Below are 19,301 nucleotides of genomic sequence, written 5' to 3'. Positions count from 1 at the left end.
ATGATTGACAAATAAATGAATGAATGAAAGAAAGAAAGACGGGTGCCATTCAACTCCCAGGATTACAACAGGGCTGGCCGGGGAATTCTGGGAGTTGTAGTCCACCCGTCTTCAAGCGGCGGAGGTTGAAGAGCACCGCCTTAATAGCGCAAGCTCAGATTCCGCGCTGCCAGCACAACTTCCTGCCTGAAGAGGGCGCCAAACGCAGCGCCGGATTGTGAGACCTCCGGGACGGAGCGGGCAGTCGAGAGAGAGGCTGGCGGCGCTAGAGCAACTTCGGGAAGCCAGTGGAGCAGGGAGACAAATCCGTTAGACAGCTGCTTGCATACTAAACTTCCGGGTACAGTTCAGAGAAACTGCACTTGCTGACGTGTTGAATAATGCTCCAAATTGAGGAGGGCAGCAAATTCCAATTTTTAAGGAAGGTTTAATTAAGTTTTTCTGCACGTTGCAGAGCAAATGATCCTTGTGGTCCCTTCTGACCTCAGATGGACCTGGTGGATCCCCAATAACTAAGCAGGGTCAGGTTAGGATATTTTCCTGAAAGGGGTGCTACGAGGAAATCCCGCGGCGGGTCCCAGAATAAAGCAGAGCCTGATTTAAGGCCCGAGGAATGCAAACTCGTCTTTCCCGCCGTGAGGTGCCTGCGGGAGGTCTTGGGCAAAGGAACCATGAATTGCTGCATGATTTGCATGATCCCGGCAAATCGCGAGGCTTCCCCATTGAGCCTTCAGGCAGGGCGCTCGAGAGAGGGAAAAAAGAAATCAGCGAGGAGCCCGGAAGTGACTGGCCAGCACCGTCTTTTAGGGGCGTGGCTGCCCGGTTCTGCGGCACTGCGTGGGGCGGCACTCTAGGCTTCCATCTTTGTGCGGGCGAGGGGTGGTTGCTAGGCTCCGCGCAGGGCCTAGTAGGCCGCAGGAGCGGCGGGGCGGCGTGGCCGTCCGGCAGCCGCGTCGAGTCGAGCTGTGGGCCGTCATGGCGGCTTCGCCTCCGTCGGAGTCGCGTAGCACGGAGGGTCCGGGCAGCTGTGTCCTGTGCTGCGGCGACCTGGAGGTAGTGGCCTTGGGCCGCTGCGAGCACCCCATCTGCTACCGGTGCTCCGTGCGAATGCGGGCGCTCTGCGGGGTCCGTTACTGCGCCGTCTGCCGAGAGGAGCTGGCCCAGGTAAGCGGCGCCCGCCTGGCAGGGGCGGCGGAGGGGACCATGATTCCCATGGGCCTCCATGAGCTGCCGAGAGCGAGGAGGCTGGGGCAAAGAGCCTCCACCTCTGGGCGCAGTCTACCCGGGCGGCCTCTGGGCCGGCGGGCGCGGCGTCGCGGAAGGGCTTCCCGCGCCTGCTGGATGTGCTTTGGACGGGCTCCGCCTGAACCGCGGCGGCTGCGAGCGGGCAGGACGAGCCTTGAGCCGAGCTTGAGCCGGGGACGGGGGGCAGAAGCGGCGCTTTCGGCCGAAAGGGCTTCCTCGGAAGGCTGGCCGCGATCGCCGCCCTCCGGATTGGCCTTGAGGCGGAGGCCGCCGCCGGGCAGGGCCGCCCTGCCTGGGCGCTCGGGGCGGGGGCAGCGGACTTCGGGCAGCAAAGCGGGGCCGGCGGTTTGGGAGGGGCATCGACCGGAGCTCCCCCTCCGCCCGGATACCTGCGCTGCCGCCAAGTGGGAGCGTTTCCTTTTTCAAAGCAAGCCCGGTGCCTCTTTTTCTGGCCTTCGCCTATTTGCTGCCTTTGGCCTCTCTGCTCCTCGGTGTCCTTTGGCCAGGCCCAGCTACATTGGAGGCTTTACTGCTTCCCGTGTCCTTCCCCTTGAACCGGTGTCGTCCTCATCTTGAAAATAAGAATTCAGCAGCTATTCTGTCGTGGATATGCTCAAGATCTGCGGCGTGGGAGTTGTAAGACATGCCTTAATTCATGTTTTGAAATTATAAAAACTCCCTTATCAGATTATGAGAAGCCTGTGGATATAATTTACTTTGATTTCAGCATAGTGTTTGGCTGAACAGCCAGTGACATTCTGATCAACTAGGTAGGTAAACATGGCGTTTTGATAACCTGTTAGGTGGCTGTTTTTTTAAATAGTCTTCACTACTCAGTTCTATAATTGCTGAATGTTTTGAATATTGACATGGGATTTGGCACACACCTCCTCAGGTGGGCTTCTCTGCAGGCTTGGGACCCTCTGTCTCACCCTCAGTGTCGAAAGATCGTCAGGTGATTCTGTTAATTAGGGCTGCTGGAATTCAACAGAATGACACTGTTTTGTGTCATACTGAGGGTCGGTTTCCTGATTTGATCCCTCTCTAAGTAACTGTCTTCTCTTCTGTACTGAAAAGCCCCTATACAGCCTCTCCTAGTTTAGTGACTACCTTCTTTACCAACCACTCACAAATACAACGGTATTTTTTAAAAATCATTTTCTGAGTCAGTTATGCCCAAATTTCTGCACACCTGACAAACACACAGAGGAATGAGGGTAACATTGATACTGCTCATTAGAGAGCTTAAATGGAATGGCAACAACTAGCAATTTTCAGTCTGTTCCCACACTGTTTCTCTTTTTCTCCTGTGTTTGTCTAGCATCATCACTGTCAATTTAAGGACCAGATTGCAGTCACTAAACAAAGAGGGAATAAGAAGTCTTTGCCAGCCCCAGTGCAGAACCAGCCTTTTCCTTGATATTCCTGGGATATTTGGAAAGCTGCTTGGTACTGTAGTTATTTTAGCAAAGAAGTATGAACATGAGTGGAATAAATGCTGTCAGTGGGCTTCTAGCTAGAGATTTCCTACTGTGGAGTTGCGGGTATTTATGCAGGTTCTTTAGGGGGAAAAGTAATGGTGGTGGTGGTGTTTTTTTTCTCCTTGGCTTCCATCCAAGGAAGTGAGTCGATTTTGCTCTGGGAGTAGCAGCTGCTTATTTCTTGTTTGAGAGTCAAGGTCCAGTGAACTCTTTTCTTCTGCCTCAGGAAGCCTTTGCCTCTTGACATTTGGGGCTTTTCAGGTCCCAGTCTAATAAAACAAGGTATATTTGCATATTTTACTTGAGTGAGGAAACGGATCTAAAAAGGCTTTTAGCAGGCAGGGAAGAGCAGGAGGGACACTGTCCCAGAAGGTCTGAGAGGACCATGAATAGAGACTGATGTTGGATGTCTCACCCACAGAGCTTGGGGCATATCTCATTTACACATTTAACAAATAATACTATAATATGTAATCATATTTTATACTTAATGTCTTATTTATATTACTATATGAATTGTAAAATGATTTCCAGTGAAAGATGGTATGAAAGGTATGTCGGGTATTTTCTCTAAATTTCTCTGCATTTCTTTAATTGTAAATGTAATTTAAAAAAAAATCAAAATAGAATTGGTAACAGGAAAAAAAGAATGGGATAGATCCTCAAAGAGAAAATTCCATCCTGGGAAGAAGAGAAAAGTGCTGGGACACTTCCTGTGCATTTCCATTTGTATTTCCTGTGCTTAATTGAAAGGCGGCTGTACCATTATTTTTCTTAATTGTGATCTGGCTTTTCCTCTTTGTGTTTGTAGCACAATATTATGTTGTTGCTCCTTTTCTATGTCAAAGCAGAGTGTGGGGATCTTGGGCTTTCCTTGTACTGGCTCTGCAGTGGGCAGAACTTTGAATGTTTGTAATAGCAAAGGGGGTTAAATTTGGAGGTGGGAGAAGAGCAACCAGGATGATTAGGGGACTGGAGACTAAAACATATGAAGAATGGTTACATGAACTGGGCATGGCTAGTCTAGTGAAGAGAAGGACTTGGGGAGACATATGATAGCTGTCTTCCAATACTTGAGGCACTGTGACAGGCTGTTAAGCTGTTTTCCAAAGCACCTGAAGACCAGATAAGGAATAATGGATGGAAACTGATCAAGGAGAGATTCAACCTAGAAATGAGGAGGAACTTTCTGACGGTGAGAACAGTCAACCAATGGAACAGAAGTTGCCTTCAGAAGTTGTGGGAGCTTCATCGTTTGAGACTTTCAAGAAAAGATTGGACTGCCATTTGTCAGAAATGGTGTAGAGTCTCCTGCTTGATTATGAACAGTGGGTGCCCTTGGCTTGTGGTCCCTGTTTTTTCTAGAAAAAGTTCTTGCCTCTGTGTAGCATCTTTTGCTCCCATCATCTTCTATGGCTTGTTCTGTCGGGGTGGGGGGGTCCCCTTGTGTCTTATTAAATGATGCATCCCATTTATTTCTGGAAGAGTGTGTCACTAGCCAGAAGTATTTCCTTTTACATCATATTTAAATTGTGGGAAATGGAACCTTAGTCAAGCTCCTCACCTCTAAAGGAAGCAGGGTGAGCAACAAGTGGATCTCTAATTTTCTTTTAGGCTCCCATGAAATTGATGAAGTGTAATCTCAGTTTTTTCTTCAGGAGAAAATGACTGGGGCAGCACAGTGTGGGGAGAATGAGATTGTAAGGGTTGCTGGTACAACCCATACAACCTCACATCTGTTAGGGCCAGGCAGGACATCCATTCCTTCCACAAAATCTGTTTCACAGAAGGCAGTTGGGAAAGATGTCTTCTCCATTGCCACCAAGGGGCCTTTCTCCAAGAAGTGGAATTGGCCTCTGCCTTTCCACGTGATGGAAACATGGACTGTTCCTTTGCACAAAAGGCAGGAATGAGTCATTCTCCAGTCCTTCATCAAGAAAAGTACTTGGGATTGGAGGGAGGGAAATAGAAAGTGATTATGCCTTTTCTATTGCCGATAGAGAAGTGTTCAAAAAGAGCAGAAAATTCCATTCTCACACTCCCAGCGTTGAGGACAGAGGGATAGCATCAAGAACACAAGAAGCAGTAGTATCGCTTTATAAGGCCTTGGTAAGACCATACTTGGAATACTGTGTCCAGTTTTGGTCGCCACAATTAAGGGGATGGAGGCTAAAACATGAACAGTTGCAGGAATTGGGTATGTCTAGTCTAGTGAAAAGAAGGACTGGGGGGTGACATGATAGCAGTCTTCCAATATCTCAGGGGCTGCAACAAAGAAGAGGGAGTCAGGCTATTCTCCAAAGCACCTGAGAGTAGGACAAGAAGCAGTGGGTGGAAACTAATCGAGAGAAGCAACTAAGGAGAAATTTCCTAACAATTAATTAATTGTGAGATTAATTAACAATTAATTGTGAGAACAATCAGTGGAAGGGGTTGCCTTCAGAAGGTGAGGGTGTTCCATTATTGGAGGTTTTTAAGAGGAGACTGGACAGCCATTTCTCTGAAACACTACAGGGTCTCCTACTTGAGTGAGGGACTGGACTAGAAAGACCTCCAAGGTCCCTTCCAACTCTGTTATTCTATGTTCTCAGTGGCAGTTGTTTCTCCATTCCTTATTAGAAAGTGTGAGAATTTATTTGCTCTGTTCTTTTTCAATGACAACTGTCCAAGTTTAACCTCCTTATTGCAGCCATGAGTCAAACCTCTAATTCACTGAAAGCAAAATTTGAACTTCTCAAGGTGCCTGTGTATTAAATAGCTAAGCCTGGTGAGACCACCGCTTCCACTCTTTGGGCCTCTTGAGAGAAAAGCATGCTATGGGCCTGTTCAGTTTTGTTTTTCCTCCTACAATTGTGCAGGATAGATTAGGATGGCATTTATTAGGGACTTGAATTCCCTATATTCTTCCTCTGAATGATTATCTTTCTTGTGAATATTAATTCTGCTATCAGAGGTACCCCATGGAGCCTCCTTGTGCCTGAATGTTCTGTGTTCCTTACCTCTTCCCGCTTCTATCCCCACAGGTGGTTTTTGGGAAGAAGCTGCCACCCTTTTCAACAATCATACTCAGCCAGTTACAACATGAGAAGAAATATGACATCTATTTTACTGATGGAAAGATTTATGCTCTCTATGGGTAAATGTTCTGTAGCTTATTCTCTTAGGGTAATACTGGCCAGTCAGTAAAGGAACGACTATGATTTTCATATCAGCTACATTTGAAAATTGTCTGGAGAGTGGATGGAATGAATGACTTTTCTAGGAGATGCTCTGGGCAGTGCTAGCCAGACCCTGTAGCAACTCTTAGGCTGGAGATAATAATAATAATAATAATATTTTAATTTGTATACCGCCCTTCTCCCGAAGGACTCAGGGCGGTGAACAGGCAGATAAAATATAAATACACACAGTAATTAAAAACATCCCTTAAAAAACTAATTCAAATGCCCAAAAATGTTAAAAAACGTACTCCCCCGTAAAATAACAAAATTTTAAAAACCCATCCAATAAAAATAAAAATCAGGCTAGTCCAGCCATACGAAATAAATAAGTTTTAAGTTCGCGGCGAAAGGTCCTAAGGTCAGGTAATTGTCGAAGTCCGAGGGGAAGTTCGTTCCACAGGGTCGGAGAGAAGGCCCACAGAGAAGGCCCTCCCCCTGGGGGCCGCCAGTCGACACTGTTTGGCTGACGGCACCCCGAGGAGTCCCTCTCTGGGAGCGTACCGGACGATGGGAGATAGAAGCCGGCAGTAGGCGGTCCCGTAGATAGCCCGGTCCTAAGCCATGGAGATGACCAAGAAACACGTCTCTCCGAGCTTATACAACTTATACAAGAATTCCGACAAATACTTTTGCTTTCAAATGTGAAATATTTCATGTGTACATTGAGACTTTCACCTGTCCTTCTGGCTACTAGCCTTTTTGTCAGTGTGTTTAGGAGTCAGAGAGGCAGCTAAGCAAACTGAGGGGAAACGGCTCTTGCACTGTGCAGAAAGAATTGTGCAAAATAAACTTAACTTAAGCTTTTTTATGCAAAAGCTAAACATCCATAGACCCGAGGGAGGGAAGGAAGGAAGGAAGGAAGGAAGAAAGAAAGAAAGAAAGAAAGAAAGAAAGAAAGAAAGAAAGAAAGAAAGAAAGGAAAAATGAAAGTGTGCTTCAGAGGGAAAGATGCCTCAATGTGAGAACTGGTATCAGTGTCTGAAGCAGCCTGCAGTTATCCCTCATGTGTGTCTTTTCCCCTCCTAGGAAACTCCTGCAACACGAATGCCCTCTGTGCCCGGATTCCCGGGCCTTTCCTGCCATTGTGGAGTTGGAGCAGCACATGAGAAAGCAGCATGAGCTCTTTTGCTGCAAGCTCTGTGTGAAGCACCTGAAGGCAAGCAGTGGGGAGTGAGGCAGGGGAGAGGGGCTGAGGGGGGGGATCCGTTTCTACTGAAAACATGAAGGACATTCCCTCTTACCTTCCAGATCTTTACATATGAACGCAAATGGTATTCCCGCAAGGATCTTGCTCGGCACAGAATCCATGGGGATCCTGATGACACATCTCACCGGGGGCACCCCTTGTGTAAATTTTGTGACGAACGATATTTGGATAATGATGAGTTACTAAAGCACTTGAGGAGAGACCACTATTTCTGCCACTTCTGTGATTCTGATGGAGCTCAAGAATATTACAGGTCTGTGACTCTAGCTGACCCCTAAGATTGACGCTAGAGAGTAATAAAGAAGATTTTGACAAAAATATCCAGATGGCTCAGGCAGATGCCTGATTCAGTGAAATCTAGAAAGACACAGCATGATCAGTCTCGTAATATTTATAATATTTATTGAGCCAGTCTCAATAAAAAACAGATTTAGCCTTCTGGTGGAGTTGATTTCCTGGTGTGGTCTACCTGACTGGGGCTGACAGCAATGTTGGTGCTGTAGTAGCTCTCCCCGCATCTCTGATTTAGAGAGCTGCCTGCCTGAGTCACTTCCATGTGTTGTCTCGTCCTGGATTTTGGAAATGTTTCAGTAACTTCTGCCTAAGTATCGGTTCCTGTATATTTCCATCAAGACCATCTTCTTCACTGCTTATAATCACAGCCCCCTATATTTAGGGCCTTGATACAGGTGGGTTGTTCCTTTAGTAGATGGGTTTAGTAGGTCTGGGATGCTACTTTTATTTTATTTACTAAATTTATACATTGCCTATCTTTGGGCAGCTTACACTTACACAAAGGAACACTTTAAGAAGCTTTATATACAATATGTGTAGTCGGTGGATTTAGCAGATCCTGCATAGAAGGAAAGTTAGGGTTGGACTACCTGTCTTCTGTCCCTTCTAACTTTATGGTTAAAAAATACCTGTGAAAAGGCGAGCATTTTAAGATTTGTATTGAAAATACAAATTGCAGGATGGTTCCAGAAACTGGCGCAGTGGAATAACTTTGGGGTGACCTCCCTTTTCTATCACTGCCTCCATCTGAGAGCAGTGTGGAGGAGCCCACAAGCACCCCATGCGCTGGATCTCTCTCTTGCAGCGATTATGAGTATCTCCGTGAACACTTCCGGGAGAAGCACTTCCTCTGTGAAGAAGGTCGGTGCAGTACCGAGCAGTTCACCCACGCCTTTCGGACCGAAATAGACTACAAAGCCCACAAGACAGCTTGTCACAGCAAAAACCGGGCTGAAGCCAGGCAGAATCGGCAGATTGACCTGCAGTTCAACTATGCCCCGAGACACCAACGGAGAAATGAGAGTAGGTCGGGGCAGAAGGAGGGCAGGGAGTCTCTGGTGGCTGTGCCCCCGCCGGGTGGAAGTGTCCCTTTGGGCACGGTTGGGTATCATGCTTTTTCTGATGGGCTCTTTACTCTCTCACCATTCCCTTGAGAACTCTACTTTCTTGTAGAATAGAGAACATAGAGAATGCCTGCTCGGGAGTTTAGTGCAAAATGCCTTTTTTTTAAAAAAAAAAATCTTAACTTTGCTGGTTAAGACCATAGTTGGGACCAGAATTTCCATCATAAGTAGTTGTGGTCATAAATAGGAACCAATTTTATGACAATTTTTACAGCTGTTGGTAAGTGAATCTTGTTGTTGTTAAGCAAATCCAACTTCCCCAATGAATTTTATGCCAGAGATCAGCAAAAAAAGGTTGCAAGTTGCAATTGTGCTACAACTGGATGTAAATGTGAGCCAGTTGCCAAGCATCCAAACTGCGATACTGGCATTCCAGAGGTATCCTGTGTTCAAGTACAGGCTGAAAGGCATTTTTTTCCAAGACCATTATAACTTTGTTGACTAAACAAAGAGTCAGTAGTATTTCAAAAGTTCATGTTTCCATCCTGATGGGGTGAAGGGTTTGCCTGGAAATTGGGGGTGCCAGGATGCCAATGTCTCTTGCACTCCCCTCCAACTAGGATAAATATGTTAACTAACGACTTGCATATAGGGCAAGCCTAGAATTCAGCTTTCTTTTTTGAAGTTGCTTTAGTGTTGTATTTATGTTCCAGGTGTTGTGAGTGGTGAAGACTATGATGAAGTTGATCGGTATAACAGGCAGGTGAGAGGAAGTAGGCCAGGAGCCCGAGGTGGGCAGCAGAACAGGAGAGGCAGCTGGCGATACAAGAGGTAAGAGCAGTGGTGGTTGTTTGAGGGTTTCCATTTAGGTGGGCAAACTGGGAAGGAGCTGCTGAGCTTCAGGAGGCAGAGCCAGGCCAGGAGCTGCACAGAGAGGCCAGCATAGAGGAAGCTGGCAGTAAACACTTCTCACTTCTCATGGAATGATCAATTTTATCATTTTTTTGTTTTTGCCTTGTGCTCTATAAGTTAACCTACAGCAATGGTTGTTTTAATGGAAAACCTACTTTAAATGATAGTTTTCCCTTCCAGTTTCTGGCCATACTTCATCATGACTGGTATTCAGTGCAAAACTTGGCCTAAGCCCAATATTCTGCATGCCGCTTCTGGGCTCTGCAGCCTTTGCCCAGGAAAAGTCACCTTTGGCTTCTGCCCACTGAAAGAGAGGCGCCTGCACAGTTGCCCATATTTTGGCCAGCTCTTCTTGTTCGCCTTCCTGGATAGTTTACAGCTGCAGGCCCAACACAAGAACGAAGTATGGTGATATTGAGGCTCAGGAAGGAAGGGCAAGTTTCTACTGACACACTTGGAGGAATTCTTGAAAAGTATGAACTGTGGCATTTTGGGTAATCTTTCTGGTAACCTTTGGAGTCTCTTTATCAGGGAGATGCATAGCATATAAATTTAATTAATAAATGTATATTGTCCAGATAACTGATAAAATGCTTTGTATTTGTTGGTCTCAAACATTCAGAAGGGGCTAGGCAGTCGCTGCCCTGATTCACTGTCGTTCAAGAAGGGGGCGGGGCGGGGAGGGGAGGTTCAGCACAATAGGATGTTCAAGATTCTGTTCTTATAGCAGTTTCAGCCATCTGTGGAATTAATTTCCAAGTCTGGACCATCAAGTGGTTCTGACAACAGAGGACATTGGTTGGAGCTGCACAGATACAGATACAGACTAAGAGTCGGAAGGGACCTTGGAGGTCTTCTAGTCCAGGGGTCACTAACCTTTCAGACCTCAGGGACCACTAAATTTGTAATTTTAAATCCCGCGGACCACTAATATGATCTGCCTAATGACTGGCTGGGTGGGCGTGGCTAGGTGGTCATGTGACTGGGTAGGCGTGGCCAACTCAATGTCACTCACGTCGAGGGACGCCTCACCAGCACGTATCTGTCCCAGGGGCCTTAGTTTGAGGACCCCGACTTAGTGCAATATAAAAAATGCAAATAATTTTTCTGCGGACCACCAAAATTTTCTTGTGGACCACCAGTGGTCCATGGACCACCAGTTGGTGACTGTTGTTCTAGTCCAACCCCTGCTCTAGCAGGAATTCCTATACCATTTCAGACAAGTGGCTTTCCAGTCTCTTCTTGAAAGGCTCTAGTGATGGAGCACCCAAAACTTCTGGTGGCAAGCTGTTCCACAGGTTAATTTTTCTCAAAATTAGGACGTTTCTTCTTAGATTGCTTCTCTGCTTGGTTAGTTTCCATCCATTGTTTCTTGTCATGCCTTCTGGTGCTTTGAAAAATAGGTTGACCCCCTTTTCTTCATGGCAGGCCCTCAAATACTGGAGGATTGCTATCACAGTCCTTCTTTTCTCTAGACCAATGGTGGCAAACCTTTCTGGCACACACATGTACTCCAGCCACCTGGTCTTCCGGTTTCTGGCACGCATGCATGCGTGAAGACCAGCTAGCCAATGCGCAGAAACTGGAAACAACAGAAACCGGAAGATCATCTTTCAGTTTCCAGAACTTCCGCATGCATGAAGACCAGCTGGCCGTCTCAGAAGAGCAACAGGCAACAACACACGTGCCTGGAGAGATGGCTCTGTGTGCCACTTCCGGCACATGTGCCATAGGTTCGCCATCATGGCTCTAGACTGTCCATACCCAATTCCTGCAACTGTTCTTCATATGTTTTAGTCTCCAGGCCTTTAGTTATCCTGGTTGCTCTTCTCTTCATTCTTTCCAAAGTCTTAATATCTTTTTGATAATGAGGTGACCAAAACTGGACACAGTATTCCAGAGGTGGTCTTATTAAGGTTTGATAAAGTAGTACTAATACTTCATGTGAACTTGACTCTATCCCTCTGTTAATGCAGCCTAGCATTGTATTGACTTTTTTGGCTATTGCTACACACAGCTGACTCATATTTAAATGATTGTCTACTAAGACCAAGATCCCTCTCACAATTACTGCTTTTGAGTCAGATTTCTGTACTTGTACATTTGGTTTTTCCTGCCTAAGTGTAAAAACCTTACCTTTCTCAGCACTGAATTTCATTTTGTTAGATAGGGCCCAGTGTTCAAATCTGTCAAGATCCTTTTGGATTTTGAGCCTGTCTTCCGGAGTATTGGCTATTCCTGCTAATTTAGTCATCTGCAGATTTGATGAGTTCCCCTCTATTCCCTCATCTAAATGAAGATATTGAAGAGTCCTGGGCTTAAGATAGAACCTTAGGGTGCCCACTGCTTATTTCCTCAAGAACTACCCTGCCTCCTCCCTACATCAGATATGCACTCTTGAGAGCAGGTTTCAAGAATTGTCAGGCACAAAGTATCCAATGAGTTCAAAGGACAGAAGATTTTATTATTGCTTTTGATTCACAAGAATTTACTCAACTAACGGTCAAGGTTAAATTGGTGCTAGATAAAAATTGATGGAATTTGGGGGGAGGGGCTGGACTTGGGTTTCTTGTGGCAATATAATGACTCTAAATTTATGACACATTTAACTCAACCTTCCAGCTCAGCTAGTTCTTCTCCTACAGAGATTTCCTTCTGTTTAATGCAAAGTGCTAACAGCAGAAGGTAGAGAGAGCATAATTCCACATTAGCAAAATGCCAAACACAATCTGAAGCTTATCTGCAAAGAGATCCAAGCAGCAGGCAGAAGTGTTGAGTCATAGACCAAGACTCCAGACATTGGTGGGTAGTTGGCAGCTGGTCCAGGATGAGAGTGAGAGGTGCAGGCACACAATCTAAATTAGATGGTTGTTTTCAGCGGGTTGTAGCTGGGCAGCTGTTGCTGGGCCAGGACTGACCATATCAGGTGAGACGTACTAAGTGCCTTTGCTGCACTCAGTGCGGAGAGTAGCACACTACACTATGGGACTGTAGTCACCTGAGATCAGGCTCCTGGTCATCTGACAGCTGGATTGAGTTACTCTGGACAATTGCCAGCAGAGTCAGCTTCAGGGCCATCATAGCTCCTTTCTCTCCCCGCCCCCCCGGGTCCTCAGAGTTTGAGCTGGGCTTGAGGCTGCATTTCAGGTGCATGTGGCCACAGAAGCTTTCCATATTTGGATGGTTGTTGGGTCCCCAGTGCCAGATATTATAAAACGACTTCTGGCCAGAGGATGTTGTGGAAGCTAATTTCATTTTGGTCAAAGTGTTAATTGTGGGGTGATCCGTGTTCCAGAGGCGATAACAAGTGAGAGAAAGGGCATTTTCCTTCTGTTGTGTTCGAAGGGGCAGCAATTGGATCTGGTTGTTGGGTCTCCCAGCTGAGATTCAAAAGTGGGAAGATGTCTGGGTTCATATTTTCTTCCTGGTATTATCCATCCCCTTCCCCATAATAGAATAGAATAGAATAGAATTTTTATTGGCCAAGTGTGATTGGACACCCAAGGAATTTTTCTTGGTGCATATGCTCTCAGTGTAAAAGAAAACATACCTTCATCAAGAATTCTAAGGTACAACACTTAATGATAGTCATAGGGTACAAATAAGCAATCAGGAAACAATATCAATATAAATCGTAAGGATACAAGCAACAAAGTCATGCAGTCATAAGTGGAAAGAGATGGGTGATGGGAATGATGAGAAGATTAATAGTAGTGCAGATTAATAGTTTGACAATGTTGAGGGAATTATTTGAGTGATGGCATTCGGGAAGAAAATGTTCTTGTGTCTGGTTGTTCTGGTGTGCAGTGCTCTATAGCGTCGTTTTGAGGGTAGGAGTTGAAACAGTTTATTTCCAGGACGTGAGGGGTCTGTAAATATTTTATTTTTTATTTATTTATTTTTTATTTAAATTTTTATACCGCCCTTCTCCCGGAGGACTCAGGGCGGTTCACAGCCAGATAAAAATACACAATAATACAATATAAATACGATTAAAATACAATTAAAAAACTTATTAAATTGGCCAAGATTAAAAATTTAGGATAAAAACCCATTAAAAACCCATAAATTTAAAACTAACCCAGTCCAGCGCAGATGAATAAGTGAGTTTTAAGCTCGCGACAAAAGGTTCGGAGGTCCGGAAGTTGACGGAGTCCTGGGGGGAGTTCGTTCCAGAGGGCGGGAGCCCCCACAGAGAAGGCCCTTCCCCTGGGCGTCGCCAGACGACACTGTTGCGCCGACGGCACCCTGAGGAGTCCCTCTCTGTGAGAGCGCACGGGTCGGTGAGAGGTATTTGGTAGCAGCAGGCGGTCCCGTAAATAACCCGGCCCTATGCCATGGAGCGCTTTGAAGACGTTCACCAACACCTTGAAGCGCACCCGGAAGGCCACAGGTAGCCAGTGCAGCCTGCGCAGGATAGGTGTCACGCGGGAGCCACGAGGGGCTCCCTCTATCACCCGCGCAGCTACATTCTGGACTAACTGAAGCCTCCGGATGCCCCTCAAGGGGAGCCCCATGTAGAGAGCATTGCAGTAATCCAGACGAGACGTCACAACGGCGTGAGTGACTGTCCACAAGGCATCCCGGTCTAGAAAGGCGCAACTGGCGCACCAGGCGAACCTGGTGGAAAGCTCTCCTGGAGCGGCCGTCAGGTGGTCTTCAAGAGACAGCCGTTCATCCAGGAGGCGCCCAAGTTGCGCACCCTCTCCATCGGGGCCAATGACTCGCTCCCAACAGTCAGCCGTGGACTCAGCTGACTGTACCGGGATGCTGGCATCCACAGCCACTCCGTCTTGGAGGGATTGAGCTTGAGCCTGTTTCTCCCCATCCAGACCCGTACGGCTTCCAAACACCGGGACAGCACTTCGATAGCTTCATTGGGGTGGCCCGGTGTGGAAAAGTACAGCTGGGTGTCATCAGCGTACAGCTGGTACCTCACACCGAAGCCACTGATGATCTCACCCAGCGGCTTCATATAGATGTTGAACAGAAGGGGCGAGAGAATCGACCCTCGGCACCCCACAAGTGAGGCGCCGCGGGGTCGACCTCTGCCCCCCCGTCAACACCGTCTGCGACCGGTCGGAGAGATAGGAGGAGAACCACCGATAAACGGTGCCTCTCACTCCCAATCCCTCCAACCGGCGCAGCAGGATACCATTTTCCTAGCCCTCTTTTTGACTCGTGCAATATACAGGTTCTCAATGGAAGGCAGGTTGGTAGCCATTGTTTTTTCTGCAGTTCTAATGATCCTCTGAAGTCTGTGTCTGTCTTGTTGGGTTGCAGAACCAAACCAGACAGTTATAGAGGTGCAGATGACAGACTCAGTAATCCTTTGTAGAACTGGATCAGCAGCTCCTTGGGCAGTTTGAGCTTTCTGAGTTGGCGCAGGAAGAACATTTTTTGTTGTGCGTTTTTGATGTTAGGTGTCCATTTTAGATCTTGCGATATGGTAGAATCTAGAAATTTGAAGGTCTCTACTGTTGATACCGTGTTGTCTAGTATTGTAAGAGGTGGAAGTATGGAAGAGTTTCTCCTAAAGTCTACCACCATTTCTATGGTTTTGAGTGTGTTCAGTGCCAGATTGTTCCGGTCGCACCACGAGGCTAGTTGTTCAACTTCCTGTCTGTATGTGGATTCATCATTGTCTCGAATGAGACCGATCACTGTTGTGTCATCTGTGAACTTCAGTAGTTTAACAGATGGATCATTAGAGATGCATTCATTGGTATATAGAGAGAAGAGTAGTGGGGAGAGCACACAGCCCCTGTGCTAATTGTACAGGTATCTGATGTGGTTCTGCTTAGCTTCACCTGCTGCTTCCTGTTTGTTAGAAAGCTTATGATCCACTTACAGGTCTGTTCAGGTACCTGTAGCTGGTTTAGCTTAGTTAGAAGAGTATCTGGAATGTTGGTGTTGAATGCTGAACTAAAGTCTACAAAGAGGACCCTTGAGTAGGTCTTTGTAGATTTAAGATGTTGTAGTGCAGAGCCATATTAACAGCATTGTTGATCTATTTGCTCGATATGCAAATTGCAAGGGGTCTAACAGCGGATCTGTGATGGTTTTCAAATGGGACAGCACTAGCCTTTCAAAGGTTTTCACGATTACAGATCTTAGAGCAACTGGTCTGTAGTCATTCAGTTCCTTGATGGTGGGCTTCTTCGGCACTGGGATGATGGTAGAGCGTTTGAAGCAAGAAGGACATAGCACATCTCTAGTGATTTATTGAAGATATGGGTGAAGATGGGGGCCAATTGGTCAGCACAGACTTTTAAGCAAAGAGTTATCTTGTCTGGGCCTGAAGCTTTTCCTGGCTTTTGTCTGTGAAATAGGTCTTGCACTTCCTTTTCTGTGATCACTAGGGATTGTGAACCCAATGGGATGGGGTCAGTTATAGGAGGCTTGGCTGTTGTTAGTGTGTCTGAGATGGGGGTTGTGGAGATAGGTGGCTGTAGTTTCCTTTCAAACCTGCAGTAAAACACATTCAGGTCATCTGCCAGCTGTTGATTTCCTTCAGCCTGGGAAGGTGGTTTGCCGTAGCCAGTGATATTTTTAAGAGTTTTCCACATGTTTGCTGGTTCATTTGTTGAGAACTGATTCTTTAGCTTTTCAGAGTAGCTTCTTTCTGCTGCTCTGATCTCCCTTGTTAATACATTTCTGGCCTGATTGTACTGCATTTTATCACCTTTTCTGTAGACTTCCTCTTTGGAACGAAGTAACTGCTTAAGTTTAGCTGTGAACCAAGGTTTGTTGTTACTGTATATTCGCAAATTCCTGGTGGCTACAGATAAGTCTTCACAAAAGCTGACATTTGATGTTACAGTCTCTGTGAATTCATCTAAGTCTGCAGAGGTACTTTCAAAAACATTCCAATCAGTGCAGTTAAGGCAGGCCTGTAACTTTAACTTTGCCTCCTCCGTCCAGGTTTTAATTGTTGGTTTTGTGGTTTTAAGTCTTTGCCTGTAAGTAGGTTCAAGGTGAATCATGCAATGATCAGAATGTCCCACAGCTGCTCGTGGTAAGCATCTTTTAGTGTTGTGTAGCAATGGTCTGAAGCAGCGGTCACCAACTGGTGGTCCATGGACCCCTGGCGGTTCGCAAGAAAGTTTTGGTGGTCCGCAGAAAAATTATTTGCATTTTTAATATTGCACTAAGTCAGGGGTCCTCAAACTAAGGCCCCTGGGACAGATACGTGCGATGAACTTTTATTGCTGCAGAGAATCTCCCCCTTCGGGGTCTTTTTGTGTGGCTCAGAGGGGGACAGAAATACCAACTTGGGGTCTACTTCGGCCTCCTAGTGCAGGGCTTTGGGCGAAGGTTGGAGGGAAGTGCCACTGGTGGCGAAGAGCCGGAGGGCCTTGTTCCAGTGGGACTGCATCATGGCCTGATACTGGCTGGCCATCTCAGCCTGCTGAGCCTCCAGACGCTGGTACCTGGCCTTTCACTCCCGCAGTTCTTGCCTCTGCTTGGAAAACTTATGTTCATAGTCCTCAGTGAGGTGCTTCTACTGAGCCTCCTTCTCGGTCAGATCCAACTTGATCTGTGCTGTTTTGCTAACTCTTTCTTGTGGTGGCTGCTTAACTCCAACAACTGCTTTCTGTTGGGGCCCTAAGGAGCCCGGGCGGGGAGGTGAGAAGTGGCTGGGAGAGGAGGGGTGAGTAGAGGCTGGTGAGGCATCCCTCGATGTGAGTGACATCGAGTTGGGCACGCCTACCCAGTCAAGTGACCACCTAGCCACGCCCACACAGCCAGTCATTAGGCAGATTTAAAATTATGAATTTAGTGGTCCCTGAGGTCCAAAAAGTTGGTGACCTCTGGTCTAAAGTATTCTTGCCTCTAGTGGGACAATTGACATGCTGAAAGTATTTTGGTCTTTCCTTAAATTTGCCTTGTTTAGATCTCCCAAAATAATGATCAGTGATTTGGCTTCAGCATTCAAAATTTGGTCAGCTAGAGCTCGTAATGCCTTGTTTATATAGGCTTGTGGTGGGACATAAACAGCAATTAGAAGAAATGAGGAAAATTCATGAGGCGAATAGTATGGTTTGCAGTTGATAATTAATATCTCTAAGTTTTCATCACAGAATTTATATATTATAGTTATATCCTGAGACCAGCTTTTGTTGATATATAAGCATAAGCCTCCTCCCTTCATTTTATCAGATGTTTCTGCAATTCTGTCTAATCGTTGAATCTGAAACCCTGGGATATGCAGGCTGCTGTCATCAATTGATTCATTTAACCAGGTTTCAGAGAAGCATAGGGCTGCTGAATTGTAAAAGTCAGAATTGTTTCTGTTTAAAGGGAGTATTTCATCCATCTTATTAGCAAGTGAACGTATATTGGTTAGGAAAATTGAAGGCAGAGGAGTTTTATTTCTCCTATTCCTTAATCCTGTTAAAATCCCCACCCATTTACCTCTCTTTTTTCGCTTCTTCCATTTGGTTTTTTTGGTAATCCATAACTCTGGGGAAATTGCTTCTTCCTGTGTTAGAATCTCCTCCGTGTTTGTAAAGATGGGAGTAGGGTGTGTGTGTAAGATCACAGAAAGCTGCTTCTTTAACGTTGCTTAATTATTAGCAGATAGTCTCGTAAGAAATCCGTAGTGAGTCGCAGAGAATAATTAAAAATAAAGAAACTGATTGCCTTTCCTGCTTCTTGCCCATAGTATCTTAGCATTACTTGTTCCCCTTGTGGGAAGTATCGGAAAGACCTTTCGGTGACCTCTCTTGAGTTTGTTGATTTGAAAAATTCTGCAGAGAAGAAGAAGACCGAGATATTGCTGCAGCTGTTCGGGCCTCAGTAGCTGCCAAAAGGCAAGAAGAGAAAAACCGGGTGGAGGACAAAGGGGACAGTAGTCACGCCAAGAAGGAAGATGCCAAAGATCCTGAGCCAACAGTCTCTAAGCGAGGGGTGAAGCCTTCATCCGAAGAACCAGGTGAGCCCTCGCTCTGTCCCCAAAAGCGATGCTGGGCTTTGTCTCAGACACTGGGCTTCTTCATGTTGGTGAGATGATGGCCTTGCCGTTTCTTGCTGGAGTTCTCGGTGGCCTTTTGGTTAGATTGTGTTCTCTGTTTTTCCCAAGTTCCTAAGGAAGTGGCTCCCAAGGCTGCCTTAAGCCACGATGACTTTCCTGCCGTTGGCTCGCCAAGCGTGAATTCTGTGCAGAGGTGAGTCTTTGGTAGAATAAACTGGCGAAAAAAACTGGCCAAAAGATCAGGGATTCTTCTCACTAGATGTGAGCAAGGCCTTGCAGAGAGAGGTCAGAATCCAGTTTTCAGAGGCCACTTCAAGACATCTCTCCCTTCTCTGGTTGGGATGGTCCTTTGCTTGGTCCTCACAGACACCCCTGTTTCTCCCTTCAAACTGGCTCTGTTTCGTTATGCCAGCTTAAAGCTTCAGCTCTGAATTGGGAGGCAAAGGTCAGTGTGTGCTCCGGGCTTCCTGTAGGAAGCCATCCTCTAGCCTTGGAGTCTAATGCCAGCAATGGTGAGGCTGCTTCTGCTTACTCCCACGGCTGCTGTTGGAAAGAACTCAGCCTCTCGTGTTTTCAGGGCTGCCCCAGAGACTAAGATTGCTGCTCTCTGGGAGTCCTCTGAACAATTGTGCCTTCAAAAAACAAGCCACATGGAGTGTTTGCTTTGAAATCTTCAGCAGTCATCAATGAACTTGGGTCTAGACTGCCCTTCTGCTCTCTACTCTCGAGCCTGTCTGGCCTCAGCTGGGCTTGGAAGGAGTCTCTCACCTCTGCTTAGGCAGGAAACCCTACACCACTTCAGACAAATGGTTACCCAACATCATCTTTAAAACTTCCAGTGTTGGAGCATTCACATTCACAAGTTGTTCCACTGATTAATTGTTATAACTGTCAGGAAAT

At 46.3% G+C, this 19,301-nt stretch overlaps 1 protein-coding gene across 3 annotated transcripts in view; it reads left to right on the top strand.

Annotated features, from left to right (window-relative positions):
* Nucleotides 1-847: 847 nt before the first annotated feature.
* ZNF598 (zinc finger protein 598, E3 ubiquitin ligase) overlaps nucleotides 848-19,301 on the top strand; it is a 32,488-nt gene continuing 14,034 nt past the window's right edge. For 2 of the 3 annotated variants that reach the window (XM_058157408.1, XM_058157407.1), the window contains exons 1-8: nucleotides 848-1,164; nucleotides 5,750-5,862; nucleotides 6,974-7,103; nucleotides 7,196-7,407; nucleotides 8,254-8,471; nucleotides 9,226-9,343; nucleotides 18,184-18,362; nucleotides 18,510-18,594. In XM_058157408.1, coding sequence (XP_058013391.1) covers nucleotides 976-1,164; nucleotides 5,750-5,862; nucleotides 6,974-7,103; nucleotides 7,196-7,407; nucleotides 8,254-8,471; nucleotides 9,226-9,343; nucleotides 18,184-18,362; nucleotides 18,510-18,594 — 1,244 coding nt within the window. In that variant the 5' untranslated portion in view covers nucleotides 848-975. Of the gene's footprint in view, nucleotides 1,165-1,229; nucleotides 2,016-5,749; nucleotides 5,863-6,973; nucleotides 7,104-7,195; nucleotides 7,408-8,253; nucleotides 8,472-9,225; nucleotides 9,344-18,183; nucleotides 18,363-18,509; nucleotides 18,595-19,301 lie in introns of those variants that run through there. The other variant, XM_058157410.1, reaches the window with a different exon arrangement.

Source organism: Ahaetulla prasina, chromosome 14, assembly GCF_028640845.1.
Source record: "Ahaetulla prasina isolate Xishuangbanna chromosome 14, ASM2864084v1, whole genome shotgun sequence".
In the NCBI taxonomy this organism is placed as follows: Eukaryota; Metazoa; Chordata; class Lepidosauria; order Squamata; family Colubridae; genus Ahaetulla; species Ahaetulla prasina.
The sequence above is the reverse complement of the archived record's forward strand: the minus strand, read 5'-3'. Positions and strand labels throughout refer to the sequence as shown.